Source organism: Hemitrygon akajei, chromosome 31 (assembly GCF_048418815.1).
Source record: "Hemitrygon akajei chromosome 31, sHemAka1.3, whole genome shotgun sequence".
Taxonomy (NCBI): domain Eukaryota; kingdom Metazoa; phylum Chordata; class Chondrichthyes; order Myliobatiformes; family Dasyatidae; genus Hemitrygon; species Hemitrygon akajei.
Window position 1 is genome coordinate 37,395,197 of NC_133154.1, and position 23,502 is coordinate 37,418,698.

The 23,502-nt window shown below is 60.9% G+C and overlaps 1 protein-coding gene across 10 annotated transcripts in view; it reads right to left on the bottom strand.

The window, feature by feature from the left end:
• Nucleotides 1–23,502, bottom strand: part of LOC140719220 (serine/threonine-protein kinase BRSK2-like) — a 347,315-nt gene that overhangs the window by 59,348 nt on the left and 264,465 nt on the right. For 8 of the 10 annotated variants that reach the window (XM_073033665.1, XM_073033662.1, XM_073033664.1 and 5 more), the window contains one exon: nt 16,636–17,239. In XM_073033665.1, coding sequence (XP_072889766.1) covers nt 16,636–17,239 — 604 coding nt within the window. The remainder of the gene's footprint in view (nt 1–16,635; nt 17,240–23,502) is intronic. The other 2 variants (XM_073033663.1, XM_073033670.1) reach the window with 2 other exon arrangements.

Sequence of the window (23,502 nt, forward strand, 5' to 3'; positions counted from 1 at the left end):
TCCGACACCCCCCCATGTGCTACACCCGCCCCCACGGGTGGGCTCACATAACCTCCTCCGACACCCCCCCCATGTGTTACACCTCCCCCCACGGGTGGGCTCACATAACCTCCTCCGACACCCCCCCATGTGCTACACCTCCCCCCACGGGTGGCTCACATAACCTCCTCCGACATCGCCCCCATGTGTTACACCTCCCCCCACGGGTGGGCTCACATAACCTCCTCCGACATCCCCCCCATGTGTTACACCTCCCCCCACGGGTGGGCTCACATAACCTCCTCCGACATCCCCCCATGTGTTACACCTCCCCCCACGGGTGGCTCACATAACCTCCTCCGACATCCCCCCATGTGTTACACCTCCCCCCCACGGGTGGGCTCACATAACCTCCTCCGACACCCCCCCCATGTGTTACACCCCCCCCCCACGGGTGGGCTCACATAACATCCTCCGACACCCCCCCATGTGCTACACCTCCCCCCACGGGTGGGCTCACATAACCTCCTCCGACATCCCCCCCATGTGTTACACCCCTCCCCCCACGGGTGGGCTCACATAACCTCCTCCGACACCCCCCCATGTGTTACACCTCCCCCCCACGGGTGGGCTCACATAACCTCCTCCGACACCCCCCCATGTGTTACACCTCCCCCCCACGGGTGGGCTCACATAACCTCCTCTGACACCCCCCCATGTGTTACACCTCCCCCCCATGGGTGGGCTCACATAACCTCCTCCGACATCCCCCCATGTGTTACACCTCCCCCCCACGGGTGGGCTCACATAACCTCCTCCGACATCCCCCCCATGTGTTACAACCTCCCCCCCACGGGTGGGCTCACATAACCTCCTCCGACACCCCCCCATGTGTTACACCTCCCCCCCACGGGTGGGCTCACATAACCTCCTCCGACACCCCCCCATGTGCAACACCTCCCCCCACGGGTGGGCTCACATAACCTCCTCCGACACCCCCCCATGTGCTAACACCTCCCCCCCACGGGTGGGCTCACATAACCTCCTCCGACACCCCCCCATGTGCAACACCTCCCCCCACGGGTGGGCTCACATAACCTCCTCCGACACCCCCCCCATGTGCAACACCTCCCCCCACGGGTGGGCTCACATAACCTCCTCCGACACCCCCCCATGTGCAACACCTCCCCCCACGGGTGGGCTCACATAACCTCCTCCGACACCCCCCCATGTGTTACACCCCCCCCCCCACGGGTGGGCTCACATAACCTCCCCCGACACCCCCCATGTGTTACACCCCCCCCCACGGGTGGGCTCACATAACCTCCTCCGACAACCCCCCCATGTGTTACACCTCCCCCCACGGGTGGGCTCACATAACCTCCTCCGACACCCCCCATGTGCAACACCTCCCCCCACGGGTGGGCTCACATAACCTCCTCCGACACCCCCCATGTGTTACACCCCCCCCCCCATGGGTGGGCTCACATAACCTCCTCCGACACCCCCCCATGTGTTACACCTCCCCCCACGGGTGGGCTCACATAACCTCCTCCGACACCCCCCCCATGTGCTACACCTCCCCCACGGGTGGGCTCACCTTATAACCTCCTCCAACACCCCCCATGTGTTACACCCCCCCCCACGGGTGGGCTCACATAACCTCCTCCGACATCCCACCATGTGTTACACCTCCCCCCCACGGGTGGGCTCACATAACCTCCTCCGACACCCCCCCATGTGTTACACCTCCCCCCACGGGTGGGCTCACATAACCTCCTCCGACACCCCCCCATGTGCTACACCTCCCCCCACGGGTGGGCTCACATAACCTCCTCCGACACCCCCCCCATGTGTTACACCTCCCTCCACGGGTGGGCTCACATAACCTCCTCCGACACCCCCCCATGTGTTACACCTCCCCCCACGGGTGGGCTCACATAACCTCCTCCGACACCCCCCCATGTGCTACACCCCGCCCCCACGGGTGGGCTCACATAACCTCCTCCGACACCGCCCCCCATGTGTTACACCTCCCCCCCACGGGTGGGCTCACATAACCTCCTCCGACACCCCCCATGTGTTACACCTCCCCCACGGGTGGGCTCACATAACCTCCTCCGACACCCCCCATGTGTTACACCTCCCCCCACGGGTGGGCTCACATAACCTCCTCCGACACCCCCCATGTGTTACACCTCCCCCCACGGGTGGGCTCACATAACCTCCTCCGACACCCCCCATGTGTTACACCCCCCCCCACGGGTGGGCTCACATAACCTCCTCCGACACCCTCCCATGTGTTACACCTCCCCCCACGGGTGGGCTCACATAACCTCCTCCGACACCCCACCCATGTGTTACACCTCCCCCCACGTGTGGGCTCACATAACCTCCTCCGACACCCTCCCATGTGTTACACCTCCCACCCACGGGTGGGCTCACATAACCTCCTCCGACACCCCCCATGTGTTACACCTCCCACCCACGGGTGGGCTCACATAACCTCCTCCGACACCCCCCATGTGTTACACCTCCCCCCACGGGTGGGCTCACATAACCTCCTCCGACATCCCCCCATGTGTTACACCTCCCCCCACGGGTGGGCTCACATAACCTCCTCCGACATCCCCCCCATGTGTTACACCTCCCCCCCACGGGTGGGCTCACATAACCTCCTCCGACATCCCCCCATGTGTTACACCTCCCCCCACGGGTGGGCTCACATAACCTCCTCCGACATCCCCCCCATGTGTTACACCTCCCCCCCACGGGTGGGCTCACATAACCTCCTCCGACATCCCCCCATGTGTTACACCTCCCCCCACGGGTGGGCTCACATAACCTCCTCCGACACCCCCCATGTGTTACACCTCCCCCCACGGGTGGGCTCACATAACCTCCTCCGACATCCCCCCATGTGTTACACCTCCCCCCACGGGTGGGCTCACATAACCTCCTCCGACATCCCCCCCATGTGTTACACCTCCCCCCACGGGTGGGCTCACATAACCTCCTCCGACATCCCCCCCATGTGTTACACCTCCCCCCCACGGGTGGGCTCACATAACCTCCTCCGACACCCCCCCATGTGCAACACCTCCCCCCACGGGTGGGCTCACATAACCTCCTCCGACACCCCCCCATGTGCAACACCTCCCCCCACGGGTGGGCTCACATAACCTCCTCCGACACCCCCCATGTGTTACACCTCCCCCCACGGGTGGGCTCACATAACCTCCTCCGACATCCCCCCCATGTGTTACACCTCCCCCCCACGGGTGGGCTCACATAACCTCCTCCGACACCCCCCCCATGTGCAACACCTCCCCCCACGGGTGCGCTCACATAACCTCCTCCGACACCCCCCCATGTGCAACACCTCCCCCCACGGGTGGGCTCACATAACCTCCTCCGACATCCCCCCCATGTGTTAACACCTCCCCCCCACGGGTGGGCTCACATAACCTCCTCCGACACCCCCCCATGTGCAACACCTCCCCCCACGGGTGGGCTCACATAACCTCCTCCGACACCCCCCCATGTGCAACACCTCCCCCACGGGTGGGCTCACATAACCTCCTCCGACACCCCCCCATGTGCAACACCTCCCCCCACGGGTGGGCTCACATAACCTCCTCCGACACCCCCCCATGTGTTACACCTCCCCCCACGGGTGGGCTCACATAACCTCCTCCGACACCCCCCATGTGTTACACCCCCCCCACGGGTGGGCTCACATAACCTCCTCCGACACCCCCCCATGTGTTACACCTCCCCCCACGGGTGGGCTCAACATAACCTCCTCCGACACCCCCCCATGTGCTACACCTCCCCCACGGGTGGGCTCACCTTATAACCTCCTCCAACACCCCCCATGTGTTACACCCCCCCCCCACGGGTGGGCTCACATAACCTCCTCCGACACCCCACCATGTGTTACACCTCCCCCCACGGGTGGGCTCACATAACCTCCTCCGACACCCCCCCCATGTGTTACACCTCCCCCCACGGGTGGGCTCACATAACCTCCTCCGACACCCCCCCATGTGCTACACCTCCCCCCACGGGTGGGCTCACATAACCTCCTCCGACACCCCCCCATGTGTTACACCTCCCCCCACGGGTGGCTCACATAACCTCCTCCGACACCCCCCCCATGTGTTACACCTCCCCCCACGGGTGGGCTCACATAACCTCCTCCGACACCCCCCCATGTGCTACACCCGCCCCCACGGGTGGGCTCACATAACCTCCTCCGACACCCCCCCATGTGTTACACCTCCCCCCCACGGGTGGGCTCACATAACCTCCTCCGACACCCCCCATGTGTTACACCTCCCCCCACGGGTGGGCTCACATAACCTCCTCCGACACCCCCCATGTGTTACACCTCCCCCCACGGGTGGGCTCACATAACCTCCTCCGACACCCCCCATGTGTTACACCTCCCCCCACGGGTGGGCTCACATAACCTCCTCCGACACCCCCCATGTGTTACACCCCCCCCCACGGGTGGGCTCACATAATCTCCTCCGACACCCCCCCATGTGCAACACCTCCCCCCACGGGTGGGCTCACATAACCTCCTCCGACACCCCCCATGTGTTACACCCCCCCCCCATGGGTGGGCTCACATAACCTCCTCCGACACCCCCCCATGTGTTACACCTCCCCCCACGGGTGGGCTCACATAACCTCCTCCGACACCCCCCCATGTGCTACACCTCCCCCACGGGTGGGCTCACCTTATAACCTCCTCCAACACCCCCCATGTGTTACACCCCCCCCCACGGGTGGGCTCACATAACCTCCTCCGACACCCCACCATGTGTTACAACCTCCCCCCACGGGGTGGGCTCACATAACCTCCTCCGACACCCCCCCATGTGTTACACCTCCCCCCACGGGTGGGCTCACATAACCTCCTCCGACACCCCCCCATGTGCTACACCTCCCCCCACGGGTGGGCTCACATAACCTCCTCCGACACCCCCCCATGTGTTACACCTCCCTCCACGGGTGGGCTCACATAACCTCCTCCGACACCCCCCCATGTGTTACACCTCCCCCCACGGGTGGGCTCACATAACCTCCTCCGACACCCCCCCCATGTGCTACACCGCCCCCCACGGGTGGGCTCACATAACCTCCTCCGACACCCCCCCCATGTGTTACACCTCCCCCCCACGGGTGGGCTCACATAACCTCCTCCGACACCCCCCATGTGTTACACCTCCCCCCACGGGTGGGCTCACATAACCTCCTCCGACACCCCCCATGTGTTACACCTCCCCCCACGGGTGGGCTCACATAACCTCCTCCGACACCCCCCATGTGTTACACCTCCCCCCACGGGTGGGCTCACATAACCTCCTCCGACACCCCCCATGTGTTACACCCCCCCCCACGGGTGGGCTCACATAACCTCCTCCGACACCCTCCCATGTGTTACACCTCCCCCCACGGGTGGGCTCACATAACCTCCTCCGACACCCCACCCATGTGTTACACCTCCCCCCACGTGTGGGCTCACATAACCTCCTCCGACACCCTCCCATGTGTTACACCTCCCACCCACGGGTGGGCTCACATAACCTCCTCCGACACCCCCCCATGTGTTACACCTCCCCCCACGGGTGGGCTCACATAACCGTCCTCCGACATCCCCCCATGTGTTACACCTCCCCCCCACGGGTGGGCTCACATAACCTCCTCCGACATCCCCCCCATGTGTTACACCTCCCCCCCACGGGTGGGCTCACATAACCTCCTCCGACACCCCCCCATGTGCAACACCTCCCCCCACGGGTGGGCTCACATAACCTCCTCCGACACCCCCCCCATGTGCAACACCTCCCCCCACGGGTGGGCTCACATAACCTCCTCCGACACCCCCCATGTGTTACACCTCCCCCCACGGGTGGGCTCACATAACCTCCTCCGACATCCCCCCCATGTGTTACACCTCCCCCCCACGGGTGGGCTCACATAACCTCCTCCGACACCCCCCCCATGTGCAACACCTCCCCCCACGGGTGCGCTCACATAACCTCCTCCGACACCCCCCCATGTGCAACACCTCCCCCCACGGGTGGGCTCACATAACCTCCTCCGACATCCCCCCCATGTGTTACACCTCCCCCCCACGGGTGGGCTCACATAACCTCCTCCGACACCCCCCCCATGTGCAACACCTCCCCCCACGGGTGGGCTCACATAACCTCCTCCGACACCCCCCCATGTGCAACACCTCCCCCCACGGGTGGGCTCACATAACCTCCTCCGACACCCCCCCATGTGCAACACCTCCCCCCACGGGTGGGCTCACATAACCTCCTCCGACACCCCCCCATGTGTTACACCTCCCCCCACGGGTGGCTCACATAACTCCTCCGACACCCCCCATGTGTTACACACCCCCCCACGGGTGGGCTCACATAACCTCCTCCGACACCCCCCCCCATGTGTTACACCTCCCCCCACGGGTGGGCTCACATAACCTCCTCCGACACCCCCCCCATGTGCTACACCTCCCCCACGGGTGGGCTCACCTTATAACCTCCTCCAACACCCCCCATGTGTTACACCCCCCCCCACGGGTGGGCTCACATAACCTCCTCCGACACCCCACCATGTGTTACACCTCCCCCCACGGGTGGGCTCACATAACCTCCTCCGACACCCCCCCATGTGTTACACCTCCCCCCACGGGTGGGCCTCACATAACCTCCTCCGACACCCCCCCCATGTGCTACACCTCCCCCCACGGGTGGGCTCACATAACCTCCTCCGACACCCCCCCCATGTGTTACACCTCCCCCCACGGGTGGGCTCACATAACCTCCTCCGACACCCCCCCATGTGTTACACCTCCCCCCACGGGTGGCTCACATAACCTCCTCCGACACCCCCCCATGTGCTACACCCGCCCCCACGGGTGGGCTCACATAACCTCCTCCGACACCCCCCCATGTGTTACACCTCCCCCCCACGGGTGGGCTCACATAACCTCCTCCGACACCCCCCATGTGTTACACCTCCCCCCACGGGTGGGCTCACATAACCTCCTCCGACACCCCCCATGTGTTACACCCCCCCCCCCCACGGGTGGCTCACATAACCTCCGACACCCCCCCATGTGTTACACCCCCCCCCCCACGGGTGGGCTCACATAACCTCCTCCGACACCCCCCCCCATGTGTTACACCTACCCCCACGGGTGGGCTCACATAACCTCCTCCGACACCCCCCATGTGTTACACCTCCCCCCACGGGTGGGCTCACATAACCTCCTCCGACAACCCCTATGTGTTACAACCCCCCCCCCACGGGTGGGCTCACATAACCTCCTCCGACATCCCCCCCATGTGCAACACCTCCCCCCACGGGTGGCTCACATAACCTCCTCCGACACCCCCCATGTGTTACACCTCCCCCCACGGGTGGGCTCACATAACCTCCTCCGACACCCCCCATGTGTTACACCTCCCCCCCACGGGTGGGCTCACATAACCTCCTCCGACACCCCCCATGTGTTACACCTCCCCCCACGGGTGGGCTCACATAACCTCCGACACCCCCCCATGTGTTACACCTCCCCCCACGGGTGGGCTCACATAACCTCCTCCGACACCCCCCATGTGTAACACCCCCCACGGGTGGGCTCACATAACCTCCTCCGACACCCCCCCATGTGTTACACCTCCCCCCACGGGTGGGCTCACATAACCTCCTCCGACACCCCCCATGTGCTACACCCGCCCCCACGGGTGGGCTCACATAACCTCCTCCGACATCCCCCCCATGTGTACACCTCCCCCCACGGGTGGGCTCACATAACCTCCTCCGACACCCCCCCATGTGTTACACCCCCCCCCCACGGGTGGGCTCACATAACCTCCTCCGACACCCCCCCCATGTGTTACACCTCCCCCCCACGGGTGGGCTCACATAACCTCCTCCGACACCCCCCATGTGCTACACCCGCCCCCACGGGTGGGCTCACATAACCTCCTCCGACACCCCCCATGTGCTACACCGCCCCCCCACGGGTGGCTCACATAACCTCCTCCGACACCCCCCCATGTGTTACACCTCCCCCCACGGGTGGGCTCACATAACCTCCTCCGACACCCCCCATGTGTTACACCTCCCCCCACGGGTGGGCTCACATAACCTCCTCCGACACCCCCCATGTGTTACACCCCCCCCCACGGGTGGGCTCACATAACCTCCTCCGACACCCCCCATGTGTTACACCTCCCCCCACGGGTGGGTTCACATAACCTCCTCCGACACCCCCCCATGTGTTACACCCGCCCCCACGGGTGGGCTCACATAACCTCCTCCGACACCCCCCATGTGTTACACCCCCCCCCACGGGTGGGCTCACATAACCTCCTCCGACACCCCCCCATGTGTTACACCTCCCCCACGGGTGGGCTCACATAACCTCCTCCGACACCCCCCCATGTGTTACACCTCCCCCCACGGGTGGGCTCACATAACCTCCTCCGACACCCCCCCATGTGTTACACCTCCCCCCACGGGTGGGCTCACATAACCTCCTCCGACACCCCCCATGTGTTACACCTCCCCCACGGGTGGGCTCACATAACCTCCTCTGACACCCCCCCCATGTGTTACACCTCCCCCCACGGGTGGGCTCACATAACCTCCTCCGACACCCCCCCATGTGCTACACCCGCCCCCCACGGGTGGGCTCACATAACCTCCTCCGACACCCCCCCCTATGTGTTACACCTCCCCCCACGGGTGGGCTCACATAACCTCCTCCGACACCCCCCCATGTGTTACACCCCCCCCACGGGTGGGCTCACATAACCTCCTCCGACACCCCCCCCATGTGTTACACCTCCCCCCACGGGTGGGCTCACATAACCTCCGACACCCCCCCATGTGTTACACCTCCCCCCACGGGTGGGCTCACATAACCTCCTCCGACACCCCCCCATGTGTTTACACCTCCCCCCACGGGTGGGCTCACATAACCTCCTCCGACACCCCCCCCCATGTGTTACACCTCCCCCCACGGGTGGGCTCACATAACCTCCTCCGACACCCCCCCCATGTGTTACACCCCCCCCACGGGTGGGCTCACATAACCTCCTCCGACACCCCCCCATGTGTTACACCTCCCCCCACGGGTGGGCTCACATAACCTCCTCCGACACCCCCCCATGTGTTACACCTCCCCCCACGGGTGGGCTCACATAACCTCCTCCGACACCCCCCCATGTGTTACACCTCCCCCCACGGGTGGGCTCACATAACCTCCTCCGACACCCCCCCATGTGTTACACCTCCCCCCACGGGTGGGCTCACATAACCTCCTCCGACACCCCCCCATGTGTTACACCTCCCCCCACGGGTGGGCTCACATAACCTCCTCCGACACCCCCCCATGTGTTACACCTCCCCCCACGGGTGGGCTCACATAACCTCCTCCGACACCCCCCCCATGTGTTACACCCCCCCCACGGGTGGGCTCACATAACCTCCTCCGACACCCCCCATGTGTTACACCTCCCCCCACGGGTGGGCTCACATAACCTCCTCCGACACCCCCCCATGTGTTACACCTCCCCCCACGGGTGGGCTCACATAACCTCCTCCGACACCCCCCCATGTGTTACACCTCCCCCCACGGGTGGGCTCACATAACCTCCTCCGACACCCCCCCCCATGTGTTACACCCCCCCCACGGGTGGGCTCACATAACCTCCTCCGACACCCCCCATGTGTTACACCTCCCCCCCACGGGTGGGCTCACATAACCTCCTCCGACACCCCCCATGTGCTACACCTCCCCCCACGGGTGGGCTCACATAACCTCCTCCGACACCCCCCCCCATGTGTTTCACCTCCCCCCACGGGTGGGCTCACATAACCTCCTCCGACAACCCCCCATGTGTTACACCCCCCCCCCACGGGTGGGCTCACATAACCTCCTCCGACAACCCCCCATGTGTTACACCCCCCCCCACGGGTGGGCTCACATAACCTCCTCCGACACCCCCCCATGTGTTACACCCCGCCCCCACGGGTGGGCTCACATAACCTCCTCCGACACCCCCCATGTGTTACACCTCCCCCCCACGGGTGGGCTCACATAACCTCCTCCGACACCCCCCCCATGTGTTACACCCCCCCCCACGGGTGGGCTCACATAACCTCCTCCGACACCCCCCCATGTGTTACACACCCCCCCCCCACGGGTGGGCTCACATAACCTCCTCCGACACCCCCCCATGTGTTACACCCGCCCCCACGGGTGGGCTCACATAACCTCCTCCGACACCCCCCCATGTGTTACACCTCCCCCCACGGGTGGGCTCACATAACCTCCTCCGACACCCCCCCCATGTGCAACACCTCCCCCCACGGGTGGGCTCACATAACCTCCTCCGACACCCCCCATGTGCTACACCTCCCCCCACGGGTGGGCTCACATAACCTCCCCCGACACCCCCCCATGTGTTACACCCCCCCCCCACGGGTGGGCTCACATAACCTCCTCCGACACCCCCCCATGTGTTACACCTCCCCCCACGGGTGGGCTCACATAACCTCCTCCGACACCCCCCCATGTGTTACACCTCCCCCCACGGGTGGGCTCACATAACCTCCTCTGACACCCCCCCCATGTGTTACACCTCCCCCCACGGGTGGGCTCACATAACCTCCTCCGACACCCCCCATGTGTTACACCTCCCCCCACGGGTGGGCTCACATAACCTCCTCCGACACCCCCCCATGTGTTACACCTCCCCCCACGGGTGGGCTCACATAACCTCCTCCGACACCCCCCCATGTGCTACACCTCCCCCCACGTGTGGGCTCACATAACCTCCTCCGACACCCTCCCATGTGTTACACCTCCCCCCACGGGTGGGCTCACATAACCTCCTCCGACACCCCCCATGTGTTACACCTCCCCCCCACGGGTGTGCTCACATAACCTCCTCCGACACCCCCCCATGTGTTTACACCCCCCCCCCACGGGTGGGCTCACATAACCTCCTCCGACACCCCCCCCATGTGTTACACCTCCCCCCACGGGTGGGCTCACATAACCTCCTCCGACACCCCCCATGTGTTACACCTCCCCCCACGGGTGGGCTCACCTTATAACCTCCTCCGACACCCCCCCCCCACGGGTGGGCTCACATAACCTCCTCCGACACCCCCCATGTGTTACACCCCCCACCACGGGTGGGCTCACATAACCTCCTCCGACACCCCCCCATGTGTTACACCTCCCCCCACGGGTGGGCTCACATAACCTCCTCCGACACCCCCCCCCCATGTGTTACACCCCCCACCACGGGTGGGCTCACATAACCTCCTCCGACACCCCCCCATGTGTTACACCTCCCCCCCACGGGTGGGCTCACATAACCTCCTCCGACACCCTCCCATGTGTTACACCTCCCACCCACGGGTGGGCTCACATAACCTCCTCCGACACCCCCCCATGTGTTACACCCATCCCCCCACGGGTGGGCTCACATAACCTCCGACACCCCCCCATGTGTTACACCTCCCCCCACGGGTGGGCTCACATAACCTCCTCCGACACCCCCCATGTGTTACACCGCCCCCCACGGGTGGGCTCACATAACCTCCTCCGACACCCCCCCATGTGTTACACCCCCCCCCACGGGTGGGCTCACATAACCTCCTCCGACACCCCCCATGTGTTACACCCCCCACGGGTGGGCTCACATAACCTCCTCCGACACCCCCCATGTGTTACACCTCCCCCCACGGGTGGGCTCACATAACCTCCTCCGACACCCCCCATGTGTTACACCCCCCCCACGGGTGGGCTCACATAACCTCCTCCGACACCCCCCCATGTGTTACACCTCCCCCCACGGGTGGGCTCACATAACCTCCTCCGACACCCCCCCCCCCATGTGTTACACCTACCCCCACGGGTTGGGCTCACATAACCTCCTCCGACATCCCCCCCATGTGTTACACCTCCCCCCCACGGGTGGGCTCACATAACCTCCTCCGACACCCCCCCATGTGCTACACCTCCCCCCACGGGTGGGCTCACATAACCTCCTCCGATACCCCCCCCATGTGTTACACCTCCCCCCACGGGTGGGCTCACATAACCTCCTCCGACACCCCCCCATGTGTTACACCCCCCACGGGTGGGCTCACATAACCTCCTCCGACACCCCCCATATGTTACACCTCCCCCCACGGGTGGGCTCACATAACCTCCTCCGACACCCCCCATGTGTTACACCCCCCACGGGTGGGCTCACATAACCTCCTCCGACACCCCCCATGTGTTACACCTCCCCCCACGGGTGGGCTCACATAACCTCCTCCGACACCCCCCATGTGTTACACCCCCCCCCACGGGTGGGCTCACATAACCTCCTCCGACATCCCCCCCATGTGTTACACCTCCCCCCACGGGTGGGCTCACATATCCTCCTCCGACACCCCCCCCCATGTGTTACACCCCCCCCACGGGTGGGCTCACATAACCTCCTCCGACACCCCCCATGTGTTACACCTCCCCCCACGGGTGGGCTCACATAACCTCCTCCGACACCCCCCCATGTGTTACACCTCCCCCCACGGGTGGGCTCACATAACCTCCTCCGACACCCCCCCATGTGTTACACCTCCCCCCACGGGTGGGCTCACATAACCTCCTCCGACACCCCCCCCCATGTGTTACACCCCCCCCACGTGTGGGCTCACATAACCTCCTCCGACACCCCCCCATGTGTTACACCTCCCCCCACGGGTGGGCTCACATAACCTCCTCCGACACCCCCCCATGTGTTACACCCCCCCCACGGTGGGCTCACATAACCTCCTCCGACACCCCCCCATGTGTTACACCCCCCCCCACGGGTGGGCTCACATAACCTCCTCCGACACCCCCCCATGTGTTACACCCCCCCCCCCACGGGTGGGCTCACATAACCTCCTCCGACACCCCCCCATGTGTTACACCCGCCCCCACGGGTGGGCTCACATAACCTCCTCCGACACCCCCCCCATGTGTTACACCCCCCCCACGGGTGGGCTCACATAACCTCCTCCGACAACCCCCCATGTGTTACACCCGCCCCCCACGGGTGGGCTCACATAACCTCCTCCGACAACCCCCCATGTGTTACACCCCCCCCCACGGGTGGGCTCACATAACCTCCTCCGACATCCCCCCATGTGTTACACCTCCCCCCACGGGTGGGCTCACATAACCTCCTCCGACACCCCCCCATGTGTTACACCCCCCCCCACGGGTGGGCTCACATAACCTCCTCCGACACCCCCCCATGTGTTACACCCCCCCCCACGGGTGGGCTCACATAACCTCCTCCGACACCCCCCCATGTGTTACACCCCCCCCCACGGGTGGGCTCACATAACCTCCTCCGACACCCCCCCATGTGTTACACCCCCCCCCCCCACGGGTGGGCTCACATAACCTCCTCCGACACCCCCCCCATGTGTTACACCCACCCCCCACGGGTGGGCTCACATAACCTCCTCCGACACCCCCCCATGTGTTACACCTCCCCCCACGGGTGGGCTCACATAACCTCCTCCGACACCCCCCCCCATGTGTTACACCTCCCCCCACCGGGTGGGCTCACATAACCTCCTCCGACACCCCCCCATGTGCTACACCCGCCCCCCACGGGTGGGCTCACATAACCTCCTCTGACACCCCCCCCCATGTGTTACACCTCCCCCCACGGGTGGGCTCACATAACCTCCTCCGACACCCCCCCATGTGTTACACCTCCCCCCACGGGTGGGCTCACATAACCTCCTCCGACACCCCCCCCATGTGTTACACCTCCCCCCACGGGTGGGCTCACATAACCTCCTCCGACACCCCCCCATGTGCTACACCTCCCCCCACGTGTGGGCTCACATAACCTCCTCCGACACCCTCCCATGTGTAACACCTCCCCCCACGGGTGGGCTCACATAACCTCCTCCGACACCCCCCATGTGTTACACCTCCCCCCCACGGGTGGGCTCACATAACCTCCTCCGACACCCCCCCCATGTGTTACACCCCCCCCCACGGGTGGGCTCACATAACCTCCTCCGACACCCCCCCCATGTGTTACACCTCCCCCCACGGGTGGCTCACATAACCTCCTCCGACACCCCCCATGTGTTACACCTCCCCCCACGGGTGGGCTCACCTTATAACCTCCTCCGACACCCCCCCCACGGGTGGGCTCACATAACCTCCTCCGACACCCCCCCATGTGTTACACCCCCCACCACGGGTGGGCTCACATAACCTCCTCCGACACCCCCCCATGTGTTACACCTCCCCCCACGGGTGGGCTCACATAACCTCCTCCGACACCCCCCCCCATGTGTTACACCCCCCACCACGGGTGGGCTCACATAACCTCCTCCGACACCCCCCCCATGGTGTTACACCTCCCCCCCACGGGTGGGCTCACATAACCTCCTCCGACACCCTCCCATGTGTTACACCTCCCACCCACGGGTGGGCTCACATAACCTCCTCCGACACCCCCCCATGTGTTACACCCATCCCCCCACGGGTGGGCTCACATAACCTCCGACACCCCCCCATGTGTTACACCTCCCCCCACGGGTGGGCTCACATAACCTCCTCCGACACCCCCCATGTGTTACACCGCCCCCCACGGGTGGGCTCACATAACCTCCTCCGACACCCCCCCATGTGTTACACCCCCCCCCACGGGTGGGCTCACATAACCTCCTCCGACACCCCCCATGTGTTACACCCCCCACGGGTGGGCTCACATAACCTCCTCCGACACCCCCCATGTGTTACACCTCCCCCCACGGGTGGGCTCACATAACCTCCTCCGACACCCCCCATGTGTTACACCCCCCCCCACGGGTGGGCTCACATAACCTCCTCCGACACCCCCCCATGTGTTACACCTCCCCCCACGGGTGGGCTCACATAACCTCCTCCGACACCCCCCCCCCATGTGTTACACCTACCCCCACGGGTGGGCTCACATAACCTCCTCCGACATCCCCCCCATGTGTTACACCTCCCCCCACGGGTGGCTCACTCCTCCGATACCCCCCCCATGTGTTACACCTCCCCCCACGGGTGGGCTCACATAACCTCCTCCGACACCCCCCCATGTGTTACACCCCCCACGGGTGGGCTCACATAACCTCCTCCGACACCCCCCATGTGTTACACCTCCCCCCACGGGTGGGCTCACATAACCTCCTCCGACACCCCCCATGTGTTACACCCCCCCACGGGTGGGCTCACATAAACTCCTCCGACACCCCCCATGTGTTACACCTCCCCCCACGGGTGTGCTCACATAACCTCCTCCGACACCCCCCATGTGTTACACCCCCCCCACGGGTGGGCTCACATAACCTCCTCCGACATCCCCCCCATGTGTTACACCTCCCCCCACGGGTGGGCTCACATAACCTCCTCCGACACCCCCCATGTGTTACACCTCCCCCCCACGGGTGGGCTCACATAACCTCCTCCGACACCCCCCATGTGTTACACCTCCCCCCACGGGTGGGCTCACATAACCTCCTCCGACACCCCCCCATGTGCTACACCTCCCCCCACGGGTGGGCTCACATAACCTCCTCCGACACCCCCCATGTGTTACACCCCCCACGGGTGGGCTCACATAACCTCCTCCGACACCCCCCATGTGTTACACCTCCCCCCACGGGTGGGCTCACATAACCTCCTCCGACACCCCCCATGTGTTACACCCCCCCCACGGGTGGGCTCACATAACCTCCTCCGACACCCCCCCATGTGTTACACCTCCCCCCACGGGTGGGCTCACATAACCTCCTCCGACACCCCCCCCCATGTGTTAGACCTACCCCCACGGGTGGGCTCACATAACCTCCTCCGACATCCCCCCCATGTGTTACACCTCCCCCCCACGGGTGGGCTCACATAACCTCCTCCGACACCCCCCCATGTGCTACACCTCCCCCCACGGGTGGGCTCACATAACCTCCTCCGATACCCCCCCCATGTGTTACACCTCCCCCCATGGGTGGGCTCACATAACCTCCTCCGACACCCCCCCATGTGCAACACCTCCCCCCACGGGTGGGCTCACATAACCTCCTCCGACACCCCCCCATGTGTTACACCCCCCCCACGGGTGGGCTCACATAACCTCCCCCGACACCCCCCCATGTGTTACACATCCCCCCACGGGTGGGCTCACATAACCTCCTCCGACACCCCCCATGTGTTACACCTCCCCCCACGGGTGGGCTCACATAACCTCCTCCGACACCCCCCATGTGTTACACCTCCCCCCACGGGTGGGCTCACATAACCTCCTCCGACACCCCCCCATGTGTTACACCTCCCCCCACGGGTGGGCTCACATAACCTCCTCCGACACCCCCCATGTGTTACACCCCCCCCCCACGGGTGGGCTCACATAACCTCCTCCGACACCCCCCCATGTGTTACACCTCCCCCCACGGGTGGGCTCACATAACCTCCTCCGACACCCCCCCATGTGTTACACCTCCCCCCACGGGTGGGCTCACATAACCTCCTCCGACACCCCCCCATGTGTTACACCCCCCCCCCACGGGTGCACTCACCTTGCAACTTCCTCCGATGGAACCGCGGCGAGCCTAGGAAGCTGTTCTTGATGGAGTTGAGGCGGGTCCTCCAGGGCACTCCTCCGACCCCCGGGCTGGAGGGTGGCGTGGCGTTGGGCGTAGTGCTGGGGCTCTCCTTTGGCGTGTGGACGGGGGTTCCCAGCGGGGTGGGGAGGGGACTGCCTCTAGGGGAGGGGTGAGGGGTCACCTGTGTGGCAGGGATAGATTTGGCGCTGGTTTTAGTACTTGGGAAAAAACGAGCAGGGCCAGAAGGAATGAAGGGGGGAGAGGGGATGGGGTGGTGGGGGGGAGATGGGGTGGGGTGGTGGCTCTGGGGGGTGTGGGAAGGGGAGGTTGCTGCAAGGTTGATAGGGAGAGGGTTGGATCTGATCGGCTGCAGTGGCTTCTCACTCAGACTGGCCTTGGCCGGCAGCGTTTGTGTCTTGGGGTCAGGCTGGCGGTGATGGTGGTGGTGATGCGCGAGTTTCGATTGCCACACGGTGCCAGGCTGGTGACAGAAGTCCGCAGAAGCGTCGCGCTCGGGTGAGGCGGGCGAGAAGCTAAAGACAGGGCTCTGAGGAGGGACAGAGAACTTACGGACGGGCTGAGTGTTATGGAGAGGAAAAGTCACGTGAAAGTAAATAAAAACAAGAACAGCAGCTTTCAGCAGCGAGGCACAACAGCACAGCGAGAAAGGATTGCAAGCACACAGAAAACGACAAGAGATCCCATCAAAGGGAACGACGGCCCTGGACCCGGCGATGGCTCCGCAGTTTCTCAGTGACTGGCCAATCCAACCCCGGCCAAAAACTCTTCCTTCTTCCCCCCACCACAACCAAATATCCTGGTTACACCTGCTATCTACTGATCTCCAGTGGCAGATGGTGGGCAGCGTTGCCCCGGTTGACATTTCTCTGTCAGAGACAAAGCTGGAAAGTCCCAAGGGGTTTTTATTTTGCCTCAACGAACCGCAGAGTCACCCGGAGGTGCTGAGGGAAGCTCTTAAAAATTTAGATACTTAGGGAAAGGTAGCTCTCTAAACCCAACCCCTCACCGCACTGTCAACACAGGGTCTGAATGAATGAATGCAAGGTCAGCACAGATGCAGAAAAACATATACAACCAGTCAGGATGAAGAGAGAGGTCCAGTAATGGACACTTCCCAACAGAAGGAACTGTAGAACCGTATAAGCCTTGTACAAGGACACAGGAGGGAGTCTTGTTTTTTCATCCCAATGAAGCATTGTTCAGTCACCCCTATGGACCTTGTCCTATCACCTCAACAGACCCTGTCCCATCACCCCTATGGACCTTGTCCCTTCACCTCTACAGACCTTGTCCCATCACCCCTATGGACCTTGTCCCTTCACCTCTACAGACCCTGTCCCATCACCCCTATGGACCTTGTCCCTTCACCTCTACAGACCTTGTCCCATCACCTCTATGGACCTTGTCCCATCACCTCAACAGACCCTGTCCCATCACCCCTATGGACCTTGTCCCTTCACCTCTACAGACCTTGTCCCATCACCCCTATGGACCTTGTCCCTTCACCTCTACAGACCTTGTCCCTTCACCTCTACAGACCCTGTCCCTTCACCTCTACAGACCCTGTCCCATCACCCCTATGGACCTTGTCCCTTCACCCCTATGGGCTTTGTCCCTTCACCCCTATGGACCTTGTCCCTTCACCTCTACAGACCCTGTCCCTTCACCTCTACAGACCCTGTCCCATCACCCCTATGGACCTTGTCCCATCACCCCTATGGACCTTGTCCCTTCACCTCTACAGACCCTGTCCCTTCACCTCTACAGACCCTGTCCCATCACCCCTATGGACCTTGTCCCATCACCCCGATGGACCCTGTCCCATCACCTCTATGGACCTTGTCCCATCACCTCTATGGACCCTGTCCCATCACCCCTATGGACCTTGTCCCTTCACCTCTACAGACCTTGTCCCATCACCTCTACAGACCCTGTCCCATCACCCCTATGGACCTTGTCCCTTCACCTCTACAGACCCTGTCCCATCACCCCAATGGACCTTGTCCCTTTACCCCGATGGACCTTGTCCCATCACCTCTACAGACCCTGTCCCTTCACCCCTATGGACCTTGTCCCTTTACCCCGATGGACCTTGTCCCATCACCTCTACAGACCCTGTCCCATCACCCCTATGGACCTTGTCCCTTCACCTCTACAGACCCTGTCCCATCACCCCAATGGACCTTGTCCCTTCACCTCTACAGACCCTGTCCCTTCACCCCTATGGACCTTGTCCCTTTACCCCGATGGACCTTGTCCCATCACCTCTACAGACCCTGTCCCTTCACCCCTATGGACCTTGTCCCTTTACCCCGATGGACCTTGTCCCATCACCTCTACAGACCCTGTCCCTTCACCCCTATGGTCCTTGTCCCATCACCCTGATGGACCTTGTCCTATCACCCCTATGGACCTTGTCCCATCACCCCTATGGACCTTGTCCCTTTACCCCGATGGACCTTGTCCCTTCACCCCTATGGACCTTGTCCCTTCACCTCTACAGATCCTGTCCCATCACCTCTACAGACTCTGTCCCATCACCCCGATGGACCTTGTCCCTTCACCCCTATGGACCTTGTCCCTTCACCCCAATGGACCTTGTCCCATCACCCCTATGGACCGTGTCCCTTCACCCCTATGGACCTTGTCCCTTTACCCCTATGGACCGTGTCCCATCACCCCTATGGACCGTGACCCTTTACCCCTATGGACCGTGTCCCTTCACCCCTATGGACCGTGTCCCATCACCTCTATTGACCCTGTCCTATTATCCCTATGGACCTTGTCCTTTCAACCCTATGGAAACTTGCTCAGTCACCCGATGTAGTCTTGTTCTATCACCCCTATGGAGCCTCATCACAGCACCTCTGTGGAGAGCTGTTTAGTTATTCCTGTGGACCTTATCCATCACTCCTGTTGAGAGCTGTTTAGTTATTCCTATGGAGCCTTGTCCCATCACCCATGCTCTTATCAACTGTAGTTACCTCAAAACACCAAGACATCCCCAGGTCCAAGTGCACAAATAGCAAAACCAACCGAACTGAACCAAGGCGGAGGAGCACGGGCTCTCCGTTATGGGGTGTGGTGAAACTCTCTGGAGGAAATGTGAAAGCCATTGAGAATGCCACCCTGCTCATGTAAGGGAAGATGCTGGCATTTGACCAAATTCCTGCTAAGGATTTGCATTCATTAGCTGCAACGTGAGGGTACCCACCTATCTGAGGGCTGCGTAGTGGCAAGCCAGTCGAGGCAAAGGCAGGAGCAGGGGAAGCGTTGATGAGAGCAAGTGCAGTCATCGGGTGGTCACCACTGTCTGAAGGTGCCAACAGAACCAGCAGTGGTCAGAGAGCTGGGCTTTACAGGCAAGTCTATCGAGATGTGGAGGGAGTTTCAAAAGTGAAACAGAAACTGTTGGAAAGACACAGTGAGGCAGGTAGCACTTGTAGAATAAGAAATATTCAACGTTTTGGGTCTACGAACTTTGACCAGAAACATTATGCAAGGACAACAATAGAGTTAATGTTTCAGGTCAATATTGTGGTCAAAGATCATTGACCTGCTCACTCTCATTCTTTCTCCACAGATTCTGCCTGACCTACCGAGTGTTTCCAGAATTCGCTGCTTTAATTTCAGTTTCACTTTTGGCATTTTACTTTCGAGCCCAGGCCAGTAAAGGGCTGGATCCAGAAACAAACTGTACCTGGCCCACAACATTTTTCCATTCCCTGGAAATTTTAACCTCGACAGAGCTGGTGTGTGTTGTCAGTACTTTCGAATCACTGAGTGATGTAATGGTGCAGGTAATTAACAAACACTTGTCAGAGCTGTGGAAAAGATGGCTGAAATAATCGCAGGGGAGCCCTGGCTGAAACATTCCCCTGTGGAGCAGGATTTCAGTGACACAGATCACGCGTGAGCCATGATACCTGAGACTGGGCACACAGCTCTGTAGCGCCTCCCTGTGGACAGTCAGTCTCACTGCAGTCCTTAGCAGACTCCAAATTCTCCCAGAGACTTAAGGCAAAGCAATCTCCAAACCCTGCTAAACTGGCATCTTCCTTTTCATATTCTCCACACTCTCAGCAGCTTTAGCTATTCAAATCTCCAGCATTCCTACATTCTCTGCAGTCCATACTTGTCTCTGCGCTGAACTGAGGCTATGGCCTGCAATTAACGGACAGACACTCAGTGGCCACTAAATGTATATCTGGGTGGACATTCCTTCGTAACTCAGTCAGTCTTAGGGAATGTGGGTTGACTCACTAATGCTGGAATTAAATTAATCCGCAGGACCTTTGTCATTTAGAGGGTAATTTAGTGGAGGTAAGGACCATCATTTTAAGGTGCTGTCTTGTGTAGGTAAGAACTGATGCAACTTGAGGCAAAGATTGATGCCACCTTATTGAGGCGATGCTTAAAGCCTTGTTGCTCGAGTTTGCTGGAGGTCCTGGGGTTAGAGGACCTGAAAGCCAAGATCAGGGAGGCTAAAGACAGGTATAGGAGGAAGCTTGAGTGGAAACTCAGGCAGAACAACATGAGAGAGGTCTGGAGTGGGATGAGGACCATCACTGGGCTCCGGCAAACAAGCAATAGAGGAACGGATGGCAGTGTGGACAGGGCCAACGAACTTAACCTGTTCTTCAACAGATTTGACACTGTGGCCCCTGCCCATCCCCCACATGATTTATCTGTTGTCGGCCCCCAACCAACACATACTCCACTCTCCCCTCCTACCCCTCCTCACAGCCCCCCACCCTGCTCTCGTGACTACACCCCTCCCCCACCTGGAACCACCATGGTGGGCTTCACAGCTGAACAAGTGAGAAGACAGCTGAAACGTCTCCACCCAAGCAAGGCTGCAGGCCCGGATGGTGTCAGCCCCAGGGTGCTCAAAGCCTGTGCCCTCCAGCTATGTGGAGTACTTCACCATGTCTTCAACCTGAGCCTGAGTCTCCAGAGGGTTCCTGTGCTGTGGAAGACGTCCTGCCTCGTTCCTGTACTGAAGATGCCGCGCCCCAGTGGCTCCAATGACTACAGACTGGTGGCATTGACCTCCCACATCATGAAGACCCTGGACAGACTTGCTCTAGAGCAGCTCCGGCCTATGGTTAGGCCACACTTAGACCCCTCCAGTTCGTCTATCAGCCCTGACTAGGAGTTGAGGATGCCATCGTCTACCTGCTGAACCGTGTCTACGCCCACCTGGACAAGCTGGCGAGCACTGTGAGGGTCATGTTTTTTGACTTCTCCAGTGCGTTCAACACCATCCGCCCTGCTCTGCTGGGTGAGAAGCTGACAGTGACGCAGGTGGATGCTTCCCTGGTGTCATGGATTATTGATTACCTGACTGGCAGACCACAGTACGTGCGCTTGCAACACTGTGTGTCAGACAGAGTGGTCAGCAGCACTGGGGCTCCACAGGGGACTGTCCTGTCTCCCTTTCTCTTCACCATCTACACCTCGGACTTCAACTACAACACAGAGTCTTGCCATCTTCAGAAGTTTTCTGATGACTCTGCCATAGTTGGATGCATCAGCAAGGGAGATGAGGCTGAGTACAGGGCTACGGTGGGAAACTTTGTCACATGGTGCGAGCAGAATCATCTGCAGCTTAATGTGAAAAAGACTAAGGAGCTGGTGGTGGACCTGAGGAGGGCTAAGGCACCGGTGACCCCTGTTTCCATCTAAGGGGTCAGTGTGGACATGGTGGAGGATTACAAATACCTGGGGATACGAATGGACAATAAACTGAACTGGTCAAAGAACACTGAGGCTGTCTACAAGAAGGGTCAGAGCTGTCTCTACTTCCTGAGGAGACTGAGGTCCTTTAACATCTGCCGGACGATGCTGAGGATGTTCTACGAGTCTGTGGTGGCCAGTGCTATCATGTTTGCTGTTGTGTGCTGGGGCAGCAGGTTGAGGGTAGCAGACACCAACAGAATCAACAAACTCATTCGTAAGGCCAGTGATGTTGTGGGGGTGGAACTGGACTCTCTGACGGTGGTGTCTGAAAAGAGGATGCTGTCCAAGTTGCATGCCATCTTGGACAATGTCTCCCATCCACTCCATAATGTACTGGTTAGGCACAGGAGTACATTCAGCCAGAGACTCATTCCACCGAGATGCAACACTGAGCATCATAGGAAGTCATTCCTGCCTGTGGCCATCAAACTTTACAATTCCTCCCTCGGAGTGTCAGACACCCTGAGCCAGTAGGCTGGTCCTGGACTTATTCCCACTTGGCATGATTAATTTATTATTATTTAATTATTATGGTTTTATATTGCTATATTTCTTCACTATTCTTGGTTGGTGCGGCTGTAATGAAACCCAGTTTCCCTCGGGAGCAATAAAGTATGTCTGTCTGTCTGTCTGTCTGTGTATGTACATGTGTGGGAGGATCTGGACTTGATTTGATGATGTTGTTCCGTTGCTTGTTGTGTTCACTGTTGTTCTACTGAGCACCGTGGGCATACCACGCTGGTACAGAATGTGTGGAGATGCTTGTGGGCTGACCCCTCCTCATCCTCAAGTGTGTTGGTTGTTAATGTTGCATTTCACTGTTCGTTTTGATGTATGTGTGATAAATAAACTTGAATCTTGAAGGGAAGACTGATGCAAACTTGTTGAAACAAATGCCGACAGCACCTTTCAGAGGTAAAAAGTTGTGGCTGACTTGCTGAGGAGAACACTGTGATGGAACCGATTAATCCACCTTGTTGAGGGCAGATTGCTGCCATTTTGTTGGGGTAAAGATGGACGCCATCTGGTTGAGGTAGGACTGATGCTACTTTGTGAAGGTAAGAGTTGGTGCTGCCT